Below are 21,958 nucleotides of genomic sequence, written 5' to 3'. Positions count from 1 at the left end.
AAAAAGGGAAAAAGAACCTATATGTACAATAAAATTATTACAGCAACTCTTTTTGTGGTAGCAAAGAACTGGAAATTGAGGGGACACCCATCAATTAAAGAATAGCTAAATAAGTTGTGGTATACAATTGTGAGGGAATATTATTCTGCTATAAGAAATGACAAACAAAATGGTCTCAGAAAACCCTGGAAAGACTTACATAAACTGATGCAAAATGAAATGAGCAGAATCAGGAGAACAGAGTACACAATAGCAACATTATGTGAAGATCAACTGTGAACGACTTAATTTTTCTCAGCAATACAATGATCCAAAACAATTCCAAAGGACTTATGATGAAAAACGCTATTCACCTCCAAAGAAAAAACTAATGGAGTCTGAATGTAGATCGAAATCTACTTTTTTTTTAAATTTTTCTTGGGTTTTTTTGTCTGTTTTCTATCACAACATGACTAATATGGAACTCTGTGTTTTCATGACTGCACATGTATAATCAAATTGCTTGTCTTCTCAAGGAAGAGAGAAAAAAGGGAAGAGAGAATTTTGAACTCAAAATTTTTAAAAACATGTTCAAAATCATTTTTACATGCAATTGAAAAAATACATTTAAAAAAAGGAAATGACATTTGCCTAGTGCTTTAAGCCTTATGAAGTACCATCTTCAAAACAATACTGTGATAATGGCAGAAAGTGCTCATGCAAAATTTGTTCACTGAACATGTATTACCTATAGTATCTAATATACCAGATAATGTATTTCATATTTTAAAATTTATCAGAAATAAAACCTACCTCCTATCTCCTGACCAGTTAGTAATGGACAAGAGGTATACAATTAGACATACTTTTCAAACATGTCCAATGTATGCATTTGTTTTCCTTGACTTTTCTTATTACAAGGAGAGTTTTTAAAAAATTGGGGGGGGGGCTGTAGAGAAAGAAAGGGGCTATTGATAACAATAGGAAAAAGAAAGGAAAGAACATGAATGAAACAGTTTAAAATGCAAAGAGAGAGAAGGAAGTTTAGAGGGGAAAAGACAATTTCTACAGCTTGGTAGCTAACATGTTGAATGTATTATATACATATATATATATATTTTTAAAGCTGTATGTATGAGATTCATGGTTTCACATACAATGCTCTTTGTTGTTCTTTATATATAAAAATGTTTCTATTTGTTGATATTTGTCAAGTTCAGAATAAAATGTAAAAATAAAAATTTATCAAAATTCCAGAACTTAAATAAATGCTACCAGAAGTTTGGTCTATTTTAACTTAGTACCCTACTCACCTGTAACGGCATCAAAGAATTCTTCTTCACTATTCATCCTTCAGTAGTAAATCCTTTTTTCTTTCCCAGTTTGCTGCTGTCTATAGCATCATTGTACTTGAATTACATATAGAATTAGAAATAATTTTATGCTGTGAACTTTTTATTCATAAAGGCTCAACAGACTGAAGACCTAAGAGGAGAAACATTACAACAGAATTAGTTCTTTGAAGTCCTACATTTCAGAAACACTTTTAAAAACAAAACATTTTCCAATTCATTATCTCTGAATATTGAAGACAAAAAGTCAAATTTGTATTCTGAATATAATATCATTTATATCTAGGCACTGAAATAAAATGTGAGTTGTTTCACTTCATAAATGGATAACTTCCAAATGGGGGAAAACTTTTTGAAGATAAAGGTCAATGTTCAATCATGAAATGCAAAAATAACTGAAAAAAACTGTTAACAATAGTTGCATTAGCAAATCGTCAAAAAGTATTACAAATTCATTTCAGAAAACCCTTATTAAGTACCTACTGAACATGTAAGGCAATATTCTAGTTGCTAGGAATACAAAGAATGAATGAAAAAAATTAATAAGTGTCTTCCAAGTGCTTCTAAGACACTGAGCCGAGTATAAAAGACACAAATACTTCCCCCACTCTCAGCTCTCTCAAAAGAGAGAGAGACAGAGAGAGCACAAGAGAGCTCAGGCCCTCAAGGAATTTACATTAATTCTACTGGGGGAAATAATATGTACAAAGATAAAAACAAGGTCATTTGATGAAGGAAAGTACTAACAACTAAGGGGATGAGGAAAGACTTTGTGGCATCATGACAGGATTCACTTGGCATGTACAAGGAGGTTCAGACTACAATAACCACAACCTCCCTCATATCCTAGTAGAAATTGTCAACAGGCAATCACAACTTCACAAAACTTACGTGAAAACTAGATTTATTACAAGAGAAATGAAAATGCATGTGGAACCCAAAGAGTTTACAGCCCATACAGCAGTTTGCATATTTACGACAGCAAGATAAACAAAGGCAAAAAGAGAGCAGAAATCGCCACCTAAAGGGGTGTGGCATGGGAGGGGAAAGATGCAGTTAAAGGACTAAACAAGGCAACACAAAAGCCACATTCTTTTCCCTAGGGGACTTCTAGAGAGACCATGAAGATATGATCTGCTTATCTACAAGGGTCCCATCTGCACAAGCCTAGTGCAGACTGTCTCGTGTCTCTTTTGACTCTCAAGAACACAGAGGGAGTCCAGCTTGGGATGCTGGGCAACACATTATGTCAGCTGGGGAGGCAGGGGGATCAGGGCTCAAACTTTACATATTCAGGGCTTCCTGCATACCCTGGGTCCAGTGTTTCTGGAAAACATGACATCTCAAAAAGACAAGTTCAGGGGACCCCTTAACATTCCTTAGCCAGACAGAACAAGAACCAAGAGTCCTGGGGATAGCAGTATTCCCCAGACCACTGCCCTGCTTCCGGTTCAGCCTTTGCAGTCATCAAGGGGAGTATCGATTGTAGAAAAAAGGTCTAGCAGCACCACTACCCACAGCACCAAAGGTATACCATCTGCCATAGATGTGGCAGGTAAATTAAAGAGCCTTGGAAACAACACCACTTCCCAGATCCCACAGCTACTGAAAACTCAGAAAAGTTCTAGCTACCAAAATGTCAAATTGTCCATAAGAAATGGGTATGGCTTTGTCAGTGGAAATGATGTTAAAGAAGAAGCATAGCTATTTGCTTTACCACAGCTCCCTAAAGACCCTGAGGCCTTTCCATCTGACTAGCCTGGGATACTTTGAGTTACATTGTCTTCCTCAATTAGAATGGGAGCCCCTTGAAGGCAGGGATTGTCTAGCTTTTCTAATTGTATCCACAGTGCTTAGCACAGTGTTTATACATAGCACAACTTAATGAATGCTTTTTCCATTCATTCATCCATTCATTCATTCATTCATTCACCTAAGCGGAGACAAAAAGGAAAGAGACTGAGGTAGAAATGAGGAGAGTATTCTAAGAAGAGGGGGAAAGAAGGCAGTCTATTTATAAGCATAAAGGTAGGAAATGAAGTCCCAAGTACTGGGGAAAAGTGAATAAGCCAGTTTGACTAGTGCATAGATTATGTGAAAGAGAGTGAGGTGACATAAATCTGGAAAAGTAGGCAAGAGCCAAACTGTGGAAGACTTTACGAACTTAAGTGAGGAGTTTGATTATCCTAACAACGGTTATTAAGGAAACAACATGAACAATTTGTATTCTGTACATACAGGACAGGTGTTAAAAGTTCTAGCAAAATTCAACACATAACTTGGAGCTGGAAGTGACCTCAAGGGTCACAATAAAAGCTTACTGAAGTCATGCTGACACACACCTATACACAACGGCTTCACTACTGCTCAAATGTCATCCACACTACATCAACAATCAGTTTGGCTCAAAATATCAGAAACCTTCACCACAAATTACAAACAACTTAATTTCTACAGCAACAGAAATGTTTTAACATGTTTAAAATTTACATCTACTTTAATCCAGTTTTCAATTCTCAGGGCATTAAAATGCCTTTATAAATTGTCAACAAAAAATAAGTTAATCTAGACCTAAGTACACTTTTTAAAATGGTCTCCCAAATTACATTTGCTTAGTGTTTTAATATAATTCATTCATATTAATGTTTCCCTATATTAATTCCTGAAGACTGGAATTTTATAAGTTATAAAAACTAAAAATTAAAGGTCAACCTTAATCCCAAAATGTTTGACCTTCTTTCCTCTGAAAACAAGCACAGTTCTAACTTTTATTTTGCTTCCAAATTACAACCTAAGTCAAAATTGTCCTCCCACCTCAGTCTTCATGCACACAGAATTTCAATAAAAACTCAGTAATAAAAAGAGGGTTGAAGAGAGGTATATCTCAAATGCACATTCTCCTTATTAGTGTGCTTCAGAGTGACATGAGATTTCTCCAAGATTAAGAGGATACCTGAATGTTTGTTCTATATTCCTGGTACTGTGCCTCAAAAAATAAATTAATAAGATTTTTTTGGGGGGGGCAACTGGGGTTAAGTGATTTGCCCAGGGTCACACAGCTAGTGAGTGTCAAGTGTTTGGTCTGAGGCCGGATTTGAACTCAGGTCCTCCTGAATCCAGGGCTGGTGCTCTATCCACTGCACCATATAGCTGCCCCCAATAAGATTTTTTTAAAAAAATGTTTTTAATGATCTAGGTTATTCCCTTCATTCATTGAAAAGAATTTGGAGTTTTCCTTTTTAGTTTTGTTCTAATGCAGCTAGGCGATTCAACCATCTCTTAAGTTAGTTCTTTTTAAGATGACTTCTTCATAAGGATAACTAGTAGGATCTAAGATAACTGTACAAAATACTATGCTTCTGCAAACTACTCTATAGCAGTCCTTTTAGACAGGTCACAAATTCATGATCTTTTGTTTATAAACACCACAAAGAAAGAAGTAGATTCATGCTCTTCATAATGTGGCCTCCTTCGACCTTTCCAATCCACTTGCACATTATTCCCCTTTCCCCTATCTCTACTGTCCTGCCACACTGGCTGGGACGCTTAATTTCCTGCCTCCATGCCTTTGCCATGGCTATCCCCTATTCCTAGAATGTTCTACCTTCTGGAATCTTTGTCTTCCTTCTAGACTCAGCTCAAGCACCAACCACCTTCTTTATGAGGTCTTTCCAAGTCTCCTCAGCTGCTACTGCCTCCCACTCCTCTGTTATTCTTTTATTTGATTTGTATATTATGTTTTGTCTAAAGCTATACATGCCAGTATGTAATCTTTCCCTCTAGATTGTATGATCCTGATAGCAGGGAGTCTTTCGATTCTGTCTTTGTATTTCTAGTGCTTATCACAGTGTGTGGCACACAACAGGTGCTTAATAAATGCTCGTGGAAAGGATATGAAAAGGCAATTTTCAGATGCAGAAATTAAAGTCATATAAAAAAATACACTAAATCAAAACAATTCTGAGGTACCACATCATACCTATCAGATTAGCTAACATGACAAAACAGAAAAATGATAAATGTTGGAGATGTGGGAAAAATATAACACCAAATGCATTATTAGTGGAGTTGTGAACTGATCCAACCATTCTGGAGAGCAATTCGGAATTATGCCCAAAGGACTATAAAACTTTGCATACCTTTTGACCCAGCAATACCATTTCTAGGTCTATGTCCCAAAGAGATTACAAAAATGAAAAAAGGACCTACATGTACAAAAATATTTATAGCAACTCTTTTTGTGGTGGCCAAAAATTAGAAATTGAGGGGATACCCATCAACTGGAGAATGGCTGAACAAGTTATGGTATAGAAATGTCATGGAATACTATTGTGCTATAAGAAATGATGAGCAGGAGGACTTCAGAAAAACCTGGAAAGACTTATATGAACTGCGGTTAAATGAAGTGAGCAGAACCAGGGGAACAATGTACACAGTAACCCACATTGTGCAATGACTAACTTTCATAGACTTGGCTCTTCTCAGCAATGCAAGGATCTAAGACAACCCCAAAACACTCATGATGAAAAATGCTGCCTATATCCAGAGAAAGAACTATGGAGTCTGAATGTAGATTGAAGCATACTATTTGCTCTCTTTTTTTTGTTGTTATTGTTTTGTTTTGTTTCTTCTTTCTTGTGGTTCCTTCCATTGGTCCTAATTCTTCTTTACAACATGACTAATGTGAAAACATGTTTAATATGAATGTATATGTAGAGCCCGTATCAGACTAAATGCTGTTTTGGCAAGGAGAGAAAATTTAAAACTGAAAAGCTTATGGCAGTGAATGTTAGAAACTAAAAATTACTTAAGTAATTAATTTTAAAAATAAAATAAATGCTTGTTGGCTGTGTTTGATTATTGTAGAAGTTTAGCTGTTTATGTAACAATGAAAATAGTGCTACATAATCATGCCAAAGAAGCCCTTAGAAATACCTACCCTTATCATTATATTTTTATTTTAATTAGAAAAATGTAAAATGTTTCAAAAGGTCAGTGCAGAAATTGCTAAAGCATGCATCAAAATTTAACTCTTTGGTCTCAGGCAAGAAATATTAGAACGATATAATAACTATATAGATTTATTTAGTGCTTTAAGGTTTGCAAAGAGCTTCACTTAACAGCTATGTTTTTATAATGCTTTAAAGTTTGCAAAGTGCTTTACATATAGTCTATCATTTGATCCACACAACAAACCGGTGATGTAGGTCCTGTTATTATACCTGTTTTACAGATAAAGAAACAAGAGAATTTAAGTGATTTACCCAGGGTCAAACAGTAAGTGCCTGAGATATAATTTGACCTCAGGTCTTCATAATACCTGGTCTAATAACTCTTTCCACCACATCAAGCTGTTCCTCTCGGGCTACTTTCCTTAGCGTACCATTCAAAAGTTCAGCTTTAATAACTACAATTAGAACTAGAATTTATATAGTGCTTTAAGGTTTTCAAAATAGTTTACATATATTTTCTCACTTAATCTTCACAACAACCTTGTAAGTTAAGTATTATAATTATCCTCACTTTATAGGTGAAAACTTGAGGCTGAGAGCGGTTAAATGATTTGCCCAGGGTCACACTGCTGAAAAGTGTATGAGATAGTATTTGAACTCAGGTCTTCCGGCCTTCAAGTCCAACACTCTATCCACTGAGTTGCCTAGATGTCCTTCTGAAAAACCATTCAATGTGGCTGTGGTAAGAACACTGGATTGCAAGTCAGGGGGTATGGGTTCAAATTCTGACTCTGCTATTTATTACTACTTGTGTGATTTCACCTCTCTGGGCTTTAATTTACTTCCCTCATCTAAAAAATAAGGGAGGATTAGGGGAGAGAAAAGGGAGGGAGCCAAAGAGAAGATGTTAAGACTAATCTCTTATGCCTTCTCTACCTCTAAATCTATGATCATAAAAAATGTCAGTGTAAAACAATTACAATCAAAATCAACATCCTGGCACCTTAGTTATAACTTCTGAACTGTTCTAGAAATGCATGCTCAGTACATCCCCTATATTGGGTTATGGGAATTTTCAAATAAAAATATCCACCATCCAGTTCTCTAAGATGCTACTCAGTCCTACTGAATGATAGTCAACTCCACACAGGCAGCCATAAAGCAAGTTAAACAATACGCCATAAAACTGTAAGTCCTAAACTACTAAAAATGAAAACTGGTGCTCATTTTAAGTCCTTTATCCCAGGAAACCTTTACGACAATGTGATAAGTAGATAATAACTACTACATAAATTGTTCTCCCTCCCCATTTCAGTCGTTGAACTTCTACCCATTCAAGTCTAACTCACAAGCCACTTCTCCTGACTCACATAGCACTTAGTTTTAGAGCTCACTAATAGACTCAACATGACACTATATACACCGTCTTTTCTAATTCCGTTTTTGTCCCCCTCCATTAAAGTCTCTGATGCCTCACTATAGTATGAAGGTGGCCCTGAGTTCTCAAAGACTATTTCAGTGCAATGAAAGCTGTAGCAATGCCTAGAGCATCATAGGTCCAGAGCTGGAAAGAATTCACCTCTCTCCCCAAAAGCATTAAGTTCCAAGACAAAGATATATGCCCTTTCATAATATCAAACTTGTATACAGGTCACCTAGTTCCATGAGGCTTTTCTTGGATAAAAGATGTCATGAATCAGATGACAGACTTAAAGCTTCTACTGGAGACAGCGAACATCATCCAAGGAAGAAGTCATGTTCAACTTTACACAAATCTGAGAAAATAACCCAAACAGAAATACAGAACTATTATTACATAACATGTCCTGAAAGTCCATGTGTAAGAGTAGTGAAAGTTTTTGTTTTGTTTTATCAATTTATTTTGATTTATCAACAATCACTTCCATAAGCTTTTGAGCTCTAAATTTTTCTTCCCCTCCCTCCCCAGGATGACACACAATCTAATATAGGCTATACATATTAATTCCTATTAAACATATTTTCACATTAGTGATGTTATAAATAAGAATTAGAACCAATAGGAGGAACCACCAGAAAGAGGAAACAAAACTCAACAGAAGAAAAAAATAGCATTCAAACTCCATAGTTCTTTCTTTGGATGTGGATAGCGTTTTCCATCATGTGACCTTTGGAGATGTCTTAGATTCCTACACTGCTGAGAAGGGCTAAGTCTATGAAGGTTAGTCACTGCACAACATGGCTGTTGCTGCATACATTGTTCTCCTGGTTCTGCTCACTTCACTCAGCATTAATCCATGCAAGTCTTTCTAGGTTTTTCTGAAGTCTGCCTGAAGAGCAATGAAAGCTACTTGCTAAAGAGAACAGCACAAAGACAGATTTTATGATCTTCACATCTTACACCATGCATAAGCTTTACTTTATATCTAGACAAAATATTCAAGACAACTATATCTCAGGAAACTGCTTTCATCAAAAAGCATCTGATCTTTCTGATCAAAATTAAATTTTTTAAAAAAGCCTCTACAGGGAAAAAAACAGGAAAATAAACTCAAAATATTCTACCAACTCAGTACTCATTTTTAAAAATAAATTTTCATACTTTTCTCTGAAAAGTGGTTTGGGAAATGAGTACTAGTAATCAGGACACCTAGATTTTATTCCAAATTCTACATTGCTGGAAAAGCTTTCACTCTGCCTCGTTTTTCTCATCCTTAAAATAGGGATACTACTATCTATCCCCTCACATAAAATACAAAAATTGCATTTAATAATATTTTAAAACCCAGGGACTTCATCTCATGTATTATGTAGTAGAAAGCCAATGAAAAGACTAAATTAAAAATTAACTGAAATAATAAATTAGCCAAGTTGCAAGATATAAAATAAATCAGCTTTCCTGTATACTGCAAACAAAATCTAGCAGAAGACAGAAAAATTCCATTCAAAATATCTGATGTGCAAAATATTTGTGAGACTACTTTCCAAGACATATCCAGGAACTACAAGAACATAACTACAAAACACTCTTTGGAGAAAGAGAAAGACAAATAATGAATAAATATTAATTGCCAGCAGGCCATGCCAACGTAATAGAAATGACAATAATACCTAAATTAATTCATTTGTTTAGTGTTATACTAAAGGAAATTATTTTATACAGCTAGAAAAATAATGATGAAATTCATATAAAGAAACAAAAGGACAAAAATCTCAAGGTAAATAATAAAAAACTGGAAAAAGAGGGCAAACAGTAAGCGATATAAAGTAAACTATAAACTATGTTACAAAGCAGTAATCATCAAAAATATTTGATACTAGTTAAAAAAAGAGAGGTCAATCAATGGACCAGATTATGTACTTAAACTAAAAAACCCCAGCTACTGGGACAAGGACTCATCACTCAACAACCATAACAACAACAATAAAAACCTGATAAGAAAAGTGGAAAATGGTCTGGCAGAAATTAAGTTCAGACCAACACCTCATACTATATACCAAAATAAGCTTCAAATGCATAACTGACTTAAACATAAAAGGTGATATCATAAAATAGAATAGAAAAAAGAAATTACCTTCCAGATTTATGGACTAGTTAAGTAGGCGTTCAAAGCCAAACAAGGAATAGAAAGGATTACAAAAGATAAAATGAACAATTGTGATTGCATAAAATTTTAAAAGGCTTTGCATAAACAAAACCAATGAAGTTAAAATTAGAAAGGAAACAGGTAACTAGGAAAAAATCTTTGCAGTAAATTTCTCTGGTAAAGAAATGTCTTATATCCAAGATATATAAGGAATTGACTTAACCATATAAGAACATTCTCCAATAGACTAGTGGTCAGAATATGAACAGAAGATTTTCAAAGGAAGAAATCTGAGCTTCAACAACCATAAGAAAAATGCTCTAAATCATTAATAATAAGAGAAATGCAAATTAAAGAATTCTGAGGTTTCATCTCATATTCAATGGCAAAGATGACACCCCCCCCAAAAAAAAAAAAGAAGGAAAAGGAAAATGATAGTTATTGGAGAATCTACAGTAAAACAAGTGCTGTTGAAGGGGCTGTGAATGTATCCAGTTAGTCTAGAAAACAATTTGAAATTATGACCAAAAGTCACTAAACTGTGCATTCCCTTTTACCCAGTGATATCACGACTATGCCTATATGCCAAAACCATCAAAAAGAGAAAACACATCTACATGCATAAAAATATTTATAACAGGTCTTTTTATAATAGCAAAAAACTGGAAATTATGGGGTATCCTATTGAAGAATGGGTAAATAAATGATGTTATGAGTGTAATGAAATAAGGTGAAGGAGAAAGTGGGTGATGAGGAAATAGAGGCAATAGGCTTGGCACTCAGAAAAATTTGTCTGTAAATGGCTAGAATTTACATGGAATGTTAGAGCCTGAAAAGTCTTCCTTTCACAATAGTCATATGAAGTATGTAATGTAAATATTAATGTCCTCATTGAATGGACAAGAAAACTGAAAATTAAGAGAGAAGTCATTCACCTGAGGTCATACAGCTAGTAAGTGATAAAGCTTGAGACTCATCTCCAGGTCTTCTGAATCTAAGATGAGGGTGCTCTTTTCACTAAAGAGAAGAAGAGCAACAGGGTAGTAGTTAGAGACAACAACAGTGATGGGGTGCTTGGATGCTTGTGTTTGGGTGCCTGTGCTTGGACCCCAATTTCTCCCTAGCTTCAGAAACACTATCCCTGACAGTTTCTCCCCAGCCCAAGGACACTGTGCCTAGCAATTACTCATGAGTGGGCCCCAGCAAGACCCTTATCTCTCTCCTTAGTGCAGTAACAAACAGCACCTGAAGGAATTATTAGTTTGAACTGGCTTTGCACTGGTTCATAAAGACATTCATACCCACTGGACTATCTATACTACCACCCTACCTCATTATCTACATCCTGGACTCCTCATTAACTGTAGTCTAGACTTAAGACATATGTATACTCCCTACATCTATCTTGTTAAACAAGACATTGATCGGTGGCAGACTAGACAACTCTCAGTTACTCCTGAGTTAACTTAGTGACGTAGCAGGCTTAAAACCACACCTCCATGTGGTCCCCCTTGTGGGCTTTTCCCAGTGAACTCTGGGTAAAACGCCTGCGCAGTAGGTACAAGAAGTGCATGTTCTTTTAAGAACTGACCACTCCTTAACCACTCCCTAATTCCACCCTGAATCACCTTGCTAGCATATTTGGCACATGTTTTATTGTATTTTATCCTGCATAAACTTTAACTGTACCACTCTAAGGCTGCAGGATCCTTAAGAATCCTTGCCTGCTGAAAAGTGTAACAATAAACTTTTTGGCACTTGACTTAAACAATGCTTGAGTCTGTGAATTCATTCCAGATAATCCATCATGTACTCCAGTCTTTGAGGAGTCACAACCTCTCAGACTGCAACAACACGATCAAATAAAGTTTTTTCAAGATAGGACAAACCTATGTATGATGGAAGGCAGAAGGCAAAAAGCCAGTGACAATGAAAAGAATGAAAATACTATTAAGAATGGGGATATTTGAAGAATGTAAGTCCTTCTTCAATCGAAGAGATTTTCTTTGTTACAGCAGCATTATGTCAGTGTATCCAAGTACTGCTATGCTGGACCAAGATGCAAAATTATGAGCTAGCTGATTGTTTGAGGACTAATCTAGTAAAATGCAAAGAATCTTGGAAGCCAAATATGTGAGAAAATTTCAGGCAGTGGCAATCCTTAAGAAATCGATATTTAATTCAACAAATATTTAAATGCCTATTATATACCCACCTTCATGGAGTCTGTAGTCGCTTACAGTGCTTCTTAAACTGTGGGCTGCAACCCACAGTTTAAGAAGCACTGAAGGGGTTGCAAGTGGAAAAAGTTTAAGAAGGCCTGGACTAGACTGCACATTATCTCTGCCTAGAAATCAAGGATCAAAGTATCAATAGGTGTGGCATCCACAGTATTTTCCCAGACAAGTTCAGTCATTATTTTATTAGAATTACTGAACAAATATCCAAGCAAAAGAACATACAGTGCTCCCACTAAAGGATATTACATTTTCATACTTGTTTGGAAAAATAACACAATCTCTCCCACATAATTCTAAAATCTTTATATAACCATAGCCATTGGAACAACCTACTGCTGTTTATATTTTATGACAATCACCTAAAAAGAGCTCCCAAACACATCCTGTATCAAACAAATAGTGCCCTCCTAAAAAATGAAAACAAAAAGATACCTTAATAAGTCTACTACATTGATAGCATTAATAGCACTAACTGGCGCAGAGAAATTAGTAGATCAAGACACATTACCAATTTTTAAGACATTATTCCTTGCTTCTAAGACAATGCCAAAATCTTATATTTAATTTCATACATAAGAATATATATATATATACAAATAAATGCATATATCAAGTGTTGGCATATGATTACTGGTACAAACAAAAACATGCATTCACGATGTCTTGAATTTAAAAATCTAAGTATAAGAATCAATTGCTAATATAAAGATTCCCAATTAATTCAAGAACATGAACTACTTGTTAGAAAACTCAGCATACTCCCCCATGGGTGACAACAACAATACTGGCACTCAGTTCTTTGCCTGATGAATATGCTTATTATGGAGAAAAAAACAAAATAATGGAAAACCCAGAAGAGATTATTTGTCTTCTCAATAAGAACTTAAAGGAAAGACTGTCCACCTATTTTTTCTAGCAAGTTTCTTTGTTTTAATTTTTTAAAGCCTATTCTCATTTTCTGCGTAGCTACAAAACTTTACCCTGTCTTAAAGTAATTTCAGTGAAAAGGCAGTCTATTAATTTCCTTGGAAGACTTGGAAAGAAAAAAAATTAGAGAAACATGTTACTAAGCTGTTAGAAGGCAGGCTTTTATGGTTGATTCTAGGAAGCCAGACTGCCCCAACAAAATAAATACAATTAAGTCATAGTTCCTAATGAGAACTATGATAGTTCCTGCCAATCACCAGTTCTTACAGGGCATCTATATCACTGCAGACAAAGTTGTATGACCTGTGTCAGATTTAACAGGCATTAATAGTACTCATCACACAGTGTTCCATGAATTGAAAAAAAAATAGTAAGAGATTTTCATTGTGGAATCACTTAAAAATGCCCTGGTCATAAGAGATGCTACAGATAGGAAAAACTGACTTGAATCCAAGATTTCTAACTAGGAGTTCAGAGATGTTATAGTCCAAATTTTGTTGTTATCTTCCAGTCGTTTTTCATCATGTTCGACTCTTCGTGACCCTATTTAGGGTTTTCGTGGCAAAGATATTGGAGTGGCTTGCTCTTTCCTTCTCCACCTCATTTGACAGATGAGGAAACTGAGGCAAATTGGGTCAAGTGACTTGCCCATGGTCACACAGCTAAGTATCTGAGGACAGATTTAAACTCACCAAGACAAATCTTCTGACTCTAGACTTCGCACTGTATCAACTGCATCATCTAGCTACCCAAAGTCCAAATTCCTCACTTTAAATAGTAGCAAACCAAGATTCTTTGCTATCTGTTTCCAACTTCATCATTAAACCAAAACTATTCTCTCCAAAAACAAATGCTCTATCAATTGTCAAATCAAATGGCCTTTTCCTCAATCCTCCTTCTTGACTTCCCTGCAGCCTTTAACACTGTTGATCACCTTCTCCTCTTTGATACTCTTTTCTCTCTAGGTTTTTGTGACATTGTTATCTGACTGCCCTTTCCCAGTCTCCTTTGCTGGATCTTTATCCAGTTCATACCCATTAACCATATGGGTCCCCCAAGCCTATCCTATTATTTTTCCTTTATACTATTTCACTTAGAGAACTCATCAACTCCCATGTTTACAGTTTTCATCTCTACGGAAATTACTCACAGATCTACTTGTCCAGTTCTAACCTCTCTCCCAACCTCCAGTCTCCAACTGCCAATTAGACATCTCAAACTGGATTTCCTATGGACATCATAAATTCATCATGTCCAAAACTTCAATTATTGTGGAATGTCTAAATAAATGTCACTTTAATATAATAGGATACTATGGTCTCTTGGCAGGTGGGAAGGGAGAAGAAAGGAAGGTTCTTGGGAGAGTTTAGACTTATGATTTCATGATTTGAAAATCCCTACAGACTTAGATAAGCAATCTCCTATAACACAAATTCTTAGAGAGTTGCCCAGAAGCCATATGTTGTTACTTGACCATGATCACAGAGCTCTTGTGTGTCAGGGACAGAATTTGAACCCAGGTCTTCCCGACTATGGGCAGCTAGATAATGTAATGGGTAGAGTGCTAAGCCTGGAGGCAGGAAGACCTGAGTTCAAATATGACCTCAGACGCTTACTAACTGTGTGACCTTGGGAAAGTCACTTAACCCTTTTTGCCTTGCTTTCCTCATCTGTAAAATGAGGTTGGGAAGGAAACAGCAAACCACTCCAGCATCTCTGCTAAGAAAACCTAAAATGGGGTCACAATGAGTTGGACACAACTGAAACAATTGAACAACAACAACTTCCTGATTAAAAGACTGGCTCTCTATCCACTGTATCACACTGTTTTACATACTGTCATTAAAAACAAATATGAAGAACACAAATATGGAAAGACTTTTTATGAAGTGAACTGAAGCATGATTAGCAGAATAAGACCATATATTAATTACAACTAAATTTTTAAAAATCATATAATTTAAGTGTTGGAAGAGACTTCAGCAGCCGTCTATTTAAAGGTCAAGTTAATGGAATATTTATTATTGCACCATTAAAAATAGTAAATGAAGCATATAAAGATACAAGTAATGCAAAAGAGTTAAAGTGAATTAAAATATGCTTTTTAAAAAAGCTGAAGGGGCAGCTAGGTGGCGCAAAGTATAGAGCACCGCCCCTGAAGTCAAGGGGACCTGAGTTCAAATCCAGCCTCAGACCAAAAACTTGTCACTTACTAGCTATGGGACTCTGGGCCAGTCACCTAACTCCAACTGCCTAAAAACTAAAAAAAAAAAAGCTGAACCATGAAAAAAGCATTTAACATACATAATCTCATTTAATTCCCACAATTTTTGCTTTTTCTAAGGTTACCAATGATTTCTTAACTGTAAATCCAGTGCCCTTTTCAGTCTTCTCCTACTTGACCTTTTTTCCTCCCTGCTTAACAGTGTCTTATATAGTAAACAGCAAGGCATTATTATCCTCATTTTAACAGACCAGGAAACTCAGGCTTGTTTCACCAACCACAAACATTTATTAAGCACCAGACATTTGCCAGGCAGTATGCCAGTGATTCTAAGACATGAACTATTAAAATAGCGACTGCTCTCAGGCATTCTATAGGGAATTCTATATTATATATTCACATTCTACAGGGGAAAACAAACATCTCCACATGGGTCTACACAAAATAAATGCAAGGTAATTTGGAGGAAGAGGCACTTAGATCAAGAACGGTTTCAGGTTTCAACAGCTGAGAGGTGAAGCAAACCAAGGTCTTTGAAGTGAAAGTGAAAAGGTGGTACATTATAGGCAAGGGGATGGCCTTTACAAGGGCATAGAAAAGGGAGAAGGAAGGTCACATGTGAGGACCAGCAAGATGGCCAGTGTGTCTAGATTATAGAGTTCATGAAAGAGAAAAATGCATAGTAAAGCCGGGGAATTGGGAGGGAAGGGGCAAGAGTAGGTTGGCCTTTAAATGACAGAACAGTTTGTATTTGATCCTAAAAACATAAGAAAACAAGAAGCCACTGGAGCTTGTAAATCAGGTGAGGGCCATGGGTAGAACTGGATTTTAGAAGTATTACCCTGGCAGCTCTATGGAGAATGGATTGGAGAGCGGAAGGACTTGAGGCAGGCAACCAATGTAGAGGCTAATGCAACAGCTTAGGCAAAAGGCAAATGAGGACTTGAACTTAGGGTAGTGGCTTATGAATGGACAGATGTGAGAAATGTGGTATAGGAAGAACTGCAAAGAGTTCGCAGCTGACTGGGTGTGTTGGGTGAGGGGAAAGTGAGGAGTCAGGTTGTGGACCTGGGTGACTGAAAGAATGATGGTGGTGTCATTAACAGAAATAGGAAGAGGGGTAGGTTGTGAGGTAAGTGTGGTAATAAGGGTTTTTTTGAAATGTTGAATCTGAGATGCTTAACAGAATATCCACTTGAAAATTACCAACTTGCAACTGGTGATACAGAATTAGAGCTCCAGAGAACACACTTGAATTTAGAGGGACCAGTCATGGGGTAGTCAGATAAAAAGAAAGAGAACAAAATAAAAAATACTGTCTCCTCTCCAAGGAAAGAGGGGAGAGGAGAGTATACAGAGGGTGGTCAACAGTATCAAATACTAAAGAGATGTTATAAAAGATGGAAACTAAAAAAAGGTCATCAGACAGGGCAATTAAGAGATTGCTGATAACCTTCCAGAACAGGTCAGAAGTCAGACTATACCAAACTATACCATACTATACTATATCATACTATACTAAAAAGTGAATTAAGAGAAGTGGAGGCAATGTGTTATAAACACAGATATAAGGTCAAATGAAGGGTTTCATTTTGTTTTACAGAGTGGGAGAGATTTGGTCATCTTTTCAGGTAGCAAGAAAGGAGCCTGCAGGCAGAGATGGCAAACTGGAGAATGGAGAGGGGATGATTTCAGGGAAGGTGATCGGAGGGCATAGGATCAAGTCCTCACAAAAAGAGAGATCTGCCTTGCTGAGAAATAGCACTGCTTCTTCCCTGACTGGCACAAAGGAGGAGACCGAGAGAGAAAGCCAAAGGGCTTTTGAACTGTAGAACAAGGGTAAAGAGGGCCAGCCAGCACAGTGAGAATGGCTAGACAGTTAGACTCAAAGCCAAGATGATCTAGGTTCAAGTCCTGCATCTGATATGTACTTCCTGTGTGACCCTAAGCAAGTCATTTCATTCCAAGGGGTTCTAGGCAACCAAGACTACAGTTGCAGAGAAGGCGCTGACCTCATCTAGAATTTCTCAATGCCAATGAAATCAGAGGCACAGTCCCCATCTCTATCCCCATTCCTCATGGAGAACTAACAGTCTCTATGTTCTCTGTAAAGTTCTCTGCTGAGTAGGAAAAAGGAAGGCGAAGTAGACTCACGTGGAAGGCTTGAGGAAAGAAAAAAAAGTAATTGGAATAACCACTGTAGCCACTATAGGAGGTTTAATAGACAGTCAATTAGGGAAGAATTAAAGGACTGCCACATGCAATGAGGGCCCATTTGATATTAGAACTTAGGTCCTCCTGACTCCAAGGCCAGAGCTCTATCAAATGTGCCACCTAGCTGCCCCCATTTGATATTAGAAAACATAAATTTGTAGCAGACACAATCAGCATGCTTGTGTGACATCCTCCAACACTGTTCATTGGCACTGAGTAATAGAAGGCAGACGGCAGAGGTGAACCAAAGTTGGGGCAAAATCAGTGGAAGGGCAAGAGGGCAAAGAATTCAAGAGCAGAGAAAAGTATATAGTCAAACTACTTAACTACAAAGTCAAGATTGGAAAACCTCTTCTCTTTCCAAGGTGCCTACACCACCACAGCCAATTAGGGGACTCTTCAGCATCACACAACACAAGTATACAGACACAGAGAGACCTAGACATAGAGACATACTATACCAGGGGTGAGGAAACCTGCGGCCTTGAGGCCACATATGGCCTGCCAAGTCCTCGGATGCAGCCTTTTGACTGAGTCCAAGTTTTACAGAACAAATCTTTTTACTAAAGGGATTTGTTCTGCGAAATTCGGATTCAGTCAAAGGGCTGCACTTGAGGACCTAGGGTGCCACAGGTTCCCCACCCCCAACCGATTTCCCTCTTTCTAGTATACCTGCTCAGCAATCTGGCCTCCATATAGTTGTCAAATGAATATTCTTAAAACACAGAGTTGTCATTCTTTTTCAAAAACTTTCATTGGCTCACTATTGTCACTAAGATAAAATATAAACTCCTCAATCTTCTATTTAACATCAGAACCAAGTGACACAAAAATGTTGATATTTTAATCTGGAAAAAAAATTCATCTTACTATTGCTTTTTTCTTTGCCTTACATATAAAAATAGTGCACTGCATCAATTGATGCAGCTTGGTCCTTTGAGGTACTCTTACATTCTGGTCCTTCTAGAGTTAAAGAACATCATAATCTGACTCCCACATACCTTTCTAGCCAGATTTTATTTTATTTCCCTTCATGCACACTACTCAGCCAAACTGCCCACTAGCTGTTCCAAGTCACACCGTTGCTAAATGTCAGATACAACATTCAAACTGCTTCACCTATTATTTCTAATGAATTGGTATAATTTAGTCATAACGCCTATTGTTCTAACTTATTCAACCTATATAACACGAAGAAATATTAGTAGAAAAGCAGCATAGCACAATGAACAGAAAAAGCAGCTAGAGTAATGGTACAGTAGAAGAGGTACTGGTTGTGAGATGAAAGTACCTGGGTTCATATCCCAACTCTGGCCCTTGCCACCTGCATTCCTCTAAGGGCCAGAAGCGGGCCTCAGTAAAATGAAGAGTTTGAACCAGATTGACCTTTAATGTTCCTTTCAGTTTAAATCTGTGCTCCTGGAAGTCAGAAGCAACCCTTCACCATTTATTAGCTTTGTAACCTTAGGTTAGCTTTGTAACCTTAGGCTAGTCACTTAACAGTCTAGAGTCTCAGTTTCCTCAACTATAAAAAATATAATTTAATACCTGTCCTGTCTATCTCCTAGAGTTGCCATAAGAATCAAATGGATGGAAAATGCTATCCACATCCAAAGACTGTTTACCGCTTTGGAGAGGGAGCCAGGAAGGGAGACAGAGAAAAATTTAAAACTTAAATGCTTATGGAAGTGATTGTTGATAAAATAAATTAATTTTAAAAAGAATCAAATGAGAAAACCTATGTGAAAGTTCTATATCAAGGCAGTATTATGAAAAGTCAAATTCACTGTGCTTCATTCTTGCTAGAAATAAAAAAGTTCTTGGGATTTTTTTCTTGGCCATCAAATAAAGCAGATATCCACGTCAATATATCACAGTCATAGAATTACAAAGTATCATCTGGTTCACTTTCATCTGTTAAAAATCCCATCTACAATACACCTGACAAGTACATAAAGCTTGTGCTTAAAGAATGGAGTGAATCAAGCAAGGAGAAGCCCACCATCTCATGACATAGCCTCTCCTTCCTTTAGATAGCTCTAATTCTTACAAGTTTTTGCTCACAAGTAATCTATATTTGCTTTCTACCCATACGCCCCAGAAGGAGATCTAGGAACGAGGAGAACAAGTTTAATCTCTCTTCCATGAGAGAATTGTTCAAATTTTTGTGACCCTCCTGAGAGGCAATATGGTACAGGGCTGGATTTGGACTTGGAGGGAAAAAGGTTTAATTGTAGTTCTGCCACTTACTATCTACCTGTGTGACCTTGGGCAAGTCACTTAATCCCCCTCTGCCAGAGTTTCTGTATCTATAAAATGAAAAAGCTTGAACTAGATGACCTCTGAGGCCCCTTCCAGCTTTACTTACATGCTCATATGACAAATCTTCTCTTTTCCTAGTCAACTATCCCCAATTCCTCCAACTGGTTCTCATATGGGCACAATCTTGAGCTTTTGTGCCCTCCTGGATACCCTTCTCCAGTCACTCATCAACTGGTGAGTCATTGTCATTGTCCTTCCTAAAATGTGATTCCCCAAACACAATACTCCATATGTGTTCTGACCAAGGGAGACACAGCACGTCAGAACTATCACTTCCCTAGTCCTGGACACCATACCTTGCTAATGCAGACTAAGATAGTATTAGTATTAGACAAAAATAGTATTAGCATGACACACTTGCCTTATATTGAACCTATAATCCACTGAAACCCCTTATATTATTTTGAGTTAAACACTTCACCCCATCTTATGTCTGATTCCTTAAACCCAACTGTATCCTTTCAAATTTCATTACATATAACTAGCCCAGTGTTCTTTTTCAATCCTTAATGTGTCATTCAAGTAAATTAGGATTAGCTATACCTCTCAGCTTGCTATTAGCACTATCACCCAATTTTTACTGCCTGCCAGCATGAATCAAGGCTACCTTTCAAAGACTTGTTGAACTGGAAAAAGGATAATTTGAATTTAACCTCTGTTGGTGAATAGCAGTAATTTAAGAAGTATAGTTCTTAAAGTCTCTAATTATGACTCAGATTCATAATAAGGACCTAGGAGTCAGTGACTCCTGATTAAAGTATTCAATTAGCAATTCTCAAAATTACTTTAACTTCATTTTTATTCAACTGTTAATTTAACAAGGACTATCTAAAACCTAAGTTTTAAAAAAACCAAACTATTCATTACATTTATTTACAAACACGAAAAGGTAAATGTGAGCTCTTTTACACCTCATTGTTTCAGTGAAATTTGATATCCTGTATTATTGAAGAGAGAGGGGCAAATACCAGAACTAGTACTTTAAAAATAAATAAATAAATAGATAGATAGATAAATAACATCTTGTGAATAATACTCCTACAATAGCTGCCCAGGGTGCTTTGAAAATATGTATGGCAGGGAAGACAAGCATACACAAAATCCTTTAAAAGCTATCTTCTCTTATCCTACTTATACATTATCCTCAGTCATCAAAGGCCAAAGTACTACTATCCAAATAAGTCTGAACCATATAAAGTTAGGTGACAAGGGTCACCTTGTACTTAAATATATGTCAGAAGGTAACAGAGCACTGGGAGGTAGACTGGGATGTAGAAAATAAAGTCAAAGAAGGCGAATGGAAGAAGGTCATTCATTTCCAGTAGAAGTAGATGCTGCTTACATGAGTGAAAAAGATATTCTGTATTACTTCTGGTAGAGAGGCAGCTTCAGAACCAGAAACACTTCTTCTTGGTAACAGTACCACATATCAAGAAGCTGAAACAAACACATATGACTCAACAGCTCAAGTCCAATCTACAGCTAGTAAAACTAGATACTTTAAATTCTATTTAAACTGTTGCTTCTAATTCTATCTATCCTCTTGGCATAAAGAAGAGAAGCAATGTAGTCAGCATACAAAGACTTGGACTTAGAAAACCAGCTCAGCCACTTACTAGCTGTGTCACCTCTGGCAGTAATTTCTCTTTCTCTTTTGTAAAATGAGGATAATATTTGTATTATTTCACTCACAGGACTTTTTTAATCACTGCAATGAAACTGACTAGGTTTCTTTTCTTCCTTCTGTAGCTGCTAAGGAAAAGTTTTTGTTTGTTTTTTGTTTTGTTTTGTGTTTAGGCCAAAAGATATAGAAAGAGAAGGCTGGGGCCTACATATCTCAACATTGGTAATAAAACCAATGTTCATTAAGTCCCTACTATGTGTAGGTACTATGGTATGCACTGGAAAAGATACAAAGCTTAGCTTAGGACTGTTAACCTGTGAGGGCTCAGGGTAGAGGTGAGGAATAAGACATATGTAAAGTATACTGTATACTATGTGAAAAGCTAAAGAAATGTAATATATTACCACTACTATGACTGCTACTACTACTACTAATAATAATAACAATAAAGCAAAGTTGCATGTTCTACTATAGCATCTTGTACATTTATAGACTGAGAGAGGAGGGAGATGATCAATTTAACCGTTTCAGTTCTGGAACTGAAAGGTTCTCTGCTGC

The 21,958-nt window shown here is 36.7% G+C and overlaps 1 protein-coding gene across 14 annotated transcripts in view; it reads right to left on the bottom strand.

The window, feature by feature from the left end:
- OSBPL2 (oxysterol binding protein like 2) overlaps window positions 1-21,958 on the bottom strand; it is a 101,418-nt gene that overhangs the window by 56,619 nt on the left and 22,841 nt on the right. For 6 of the 14 annotated variants that reach the window (XM_020981528.2, XM_020981527.2, XM_020981511.2 and 3 more), the window contains exons 4-6: window positions 10,785-10,866; window positions 7,939-8,058; window positions 1,293-1,464 (exon numbers count right to left, since the gene is read on the bottom strand). Coding sequence is in view for 1 of the 14 variants with exons in the window: in XM_020981527.2 (XP_020837186.1) it covers window positions 1,293-1,329 (37 nt within the window). In the remaining 13 variants the exon portion in view is untranslated. The remainder of the gene's footprint in view (window positions 1-1,292; window positions 1,465-7,938; window positions 8,059-10,784; window positions 10,867-21,958) is intronic. The other 8 variants (XM_020981520.2, XM_020981518.2, XM_020981521.2 and 5 more) reach the window with 3 other exon arrangements.

The sequence above is a fragment of the Phascolarctos cinereus genome, unplaced genomic scaffold (genome assembly GCF_003287225.1).
Source record: "Phascolarctos cinereus isolate Bilbo 61053 unplaced genomic scaffold, phaCin_HiC Scaffold_2;HRSCAF=192, whole genome shotgun sequence".
Lineage (NCBI taxonomy): Eukaryota > Metazoa > Chordata > Mammalia > Diprotodontia > Phascolarctidae > Phascolarctos > Phascolarctos cinereus.
This window is presented reverse-complemented; position numbering and strand designations above follow the sequence as displayed.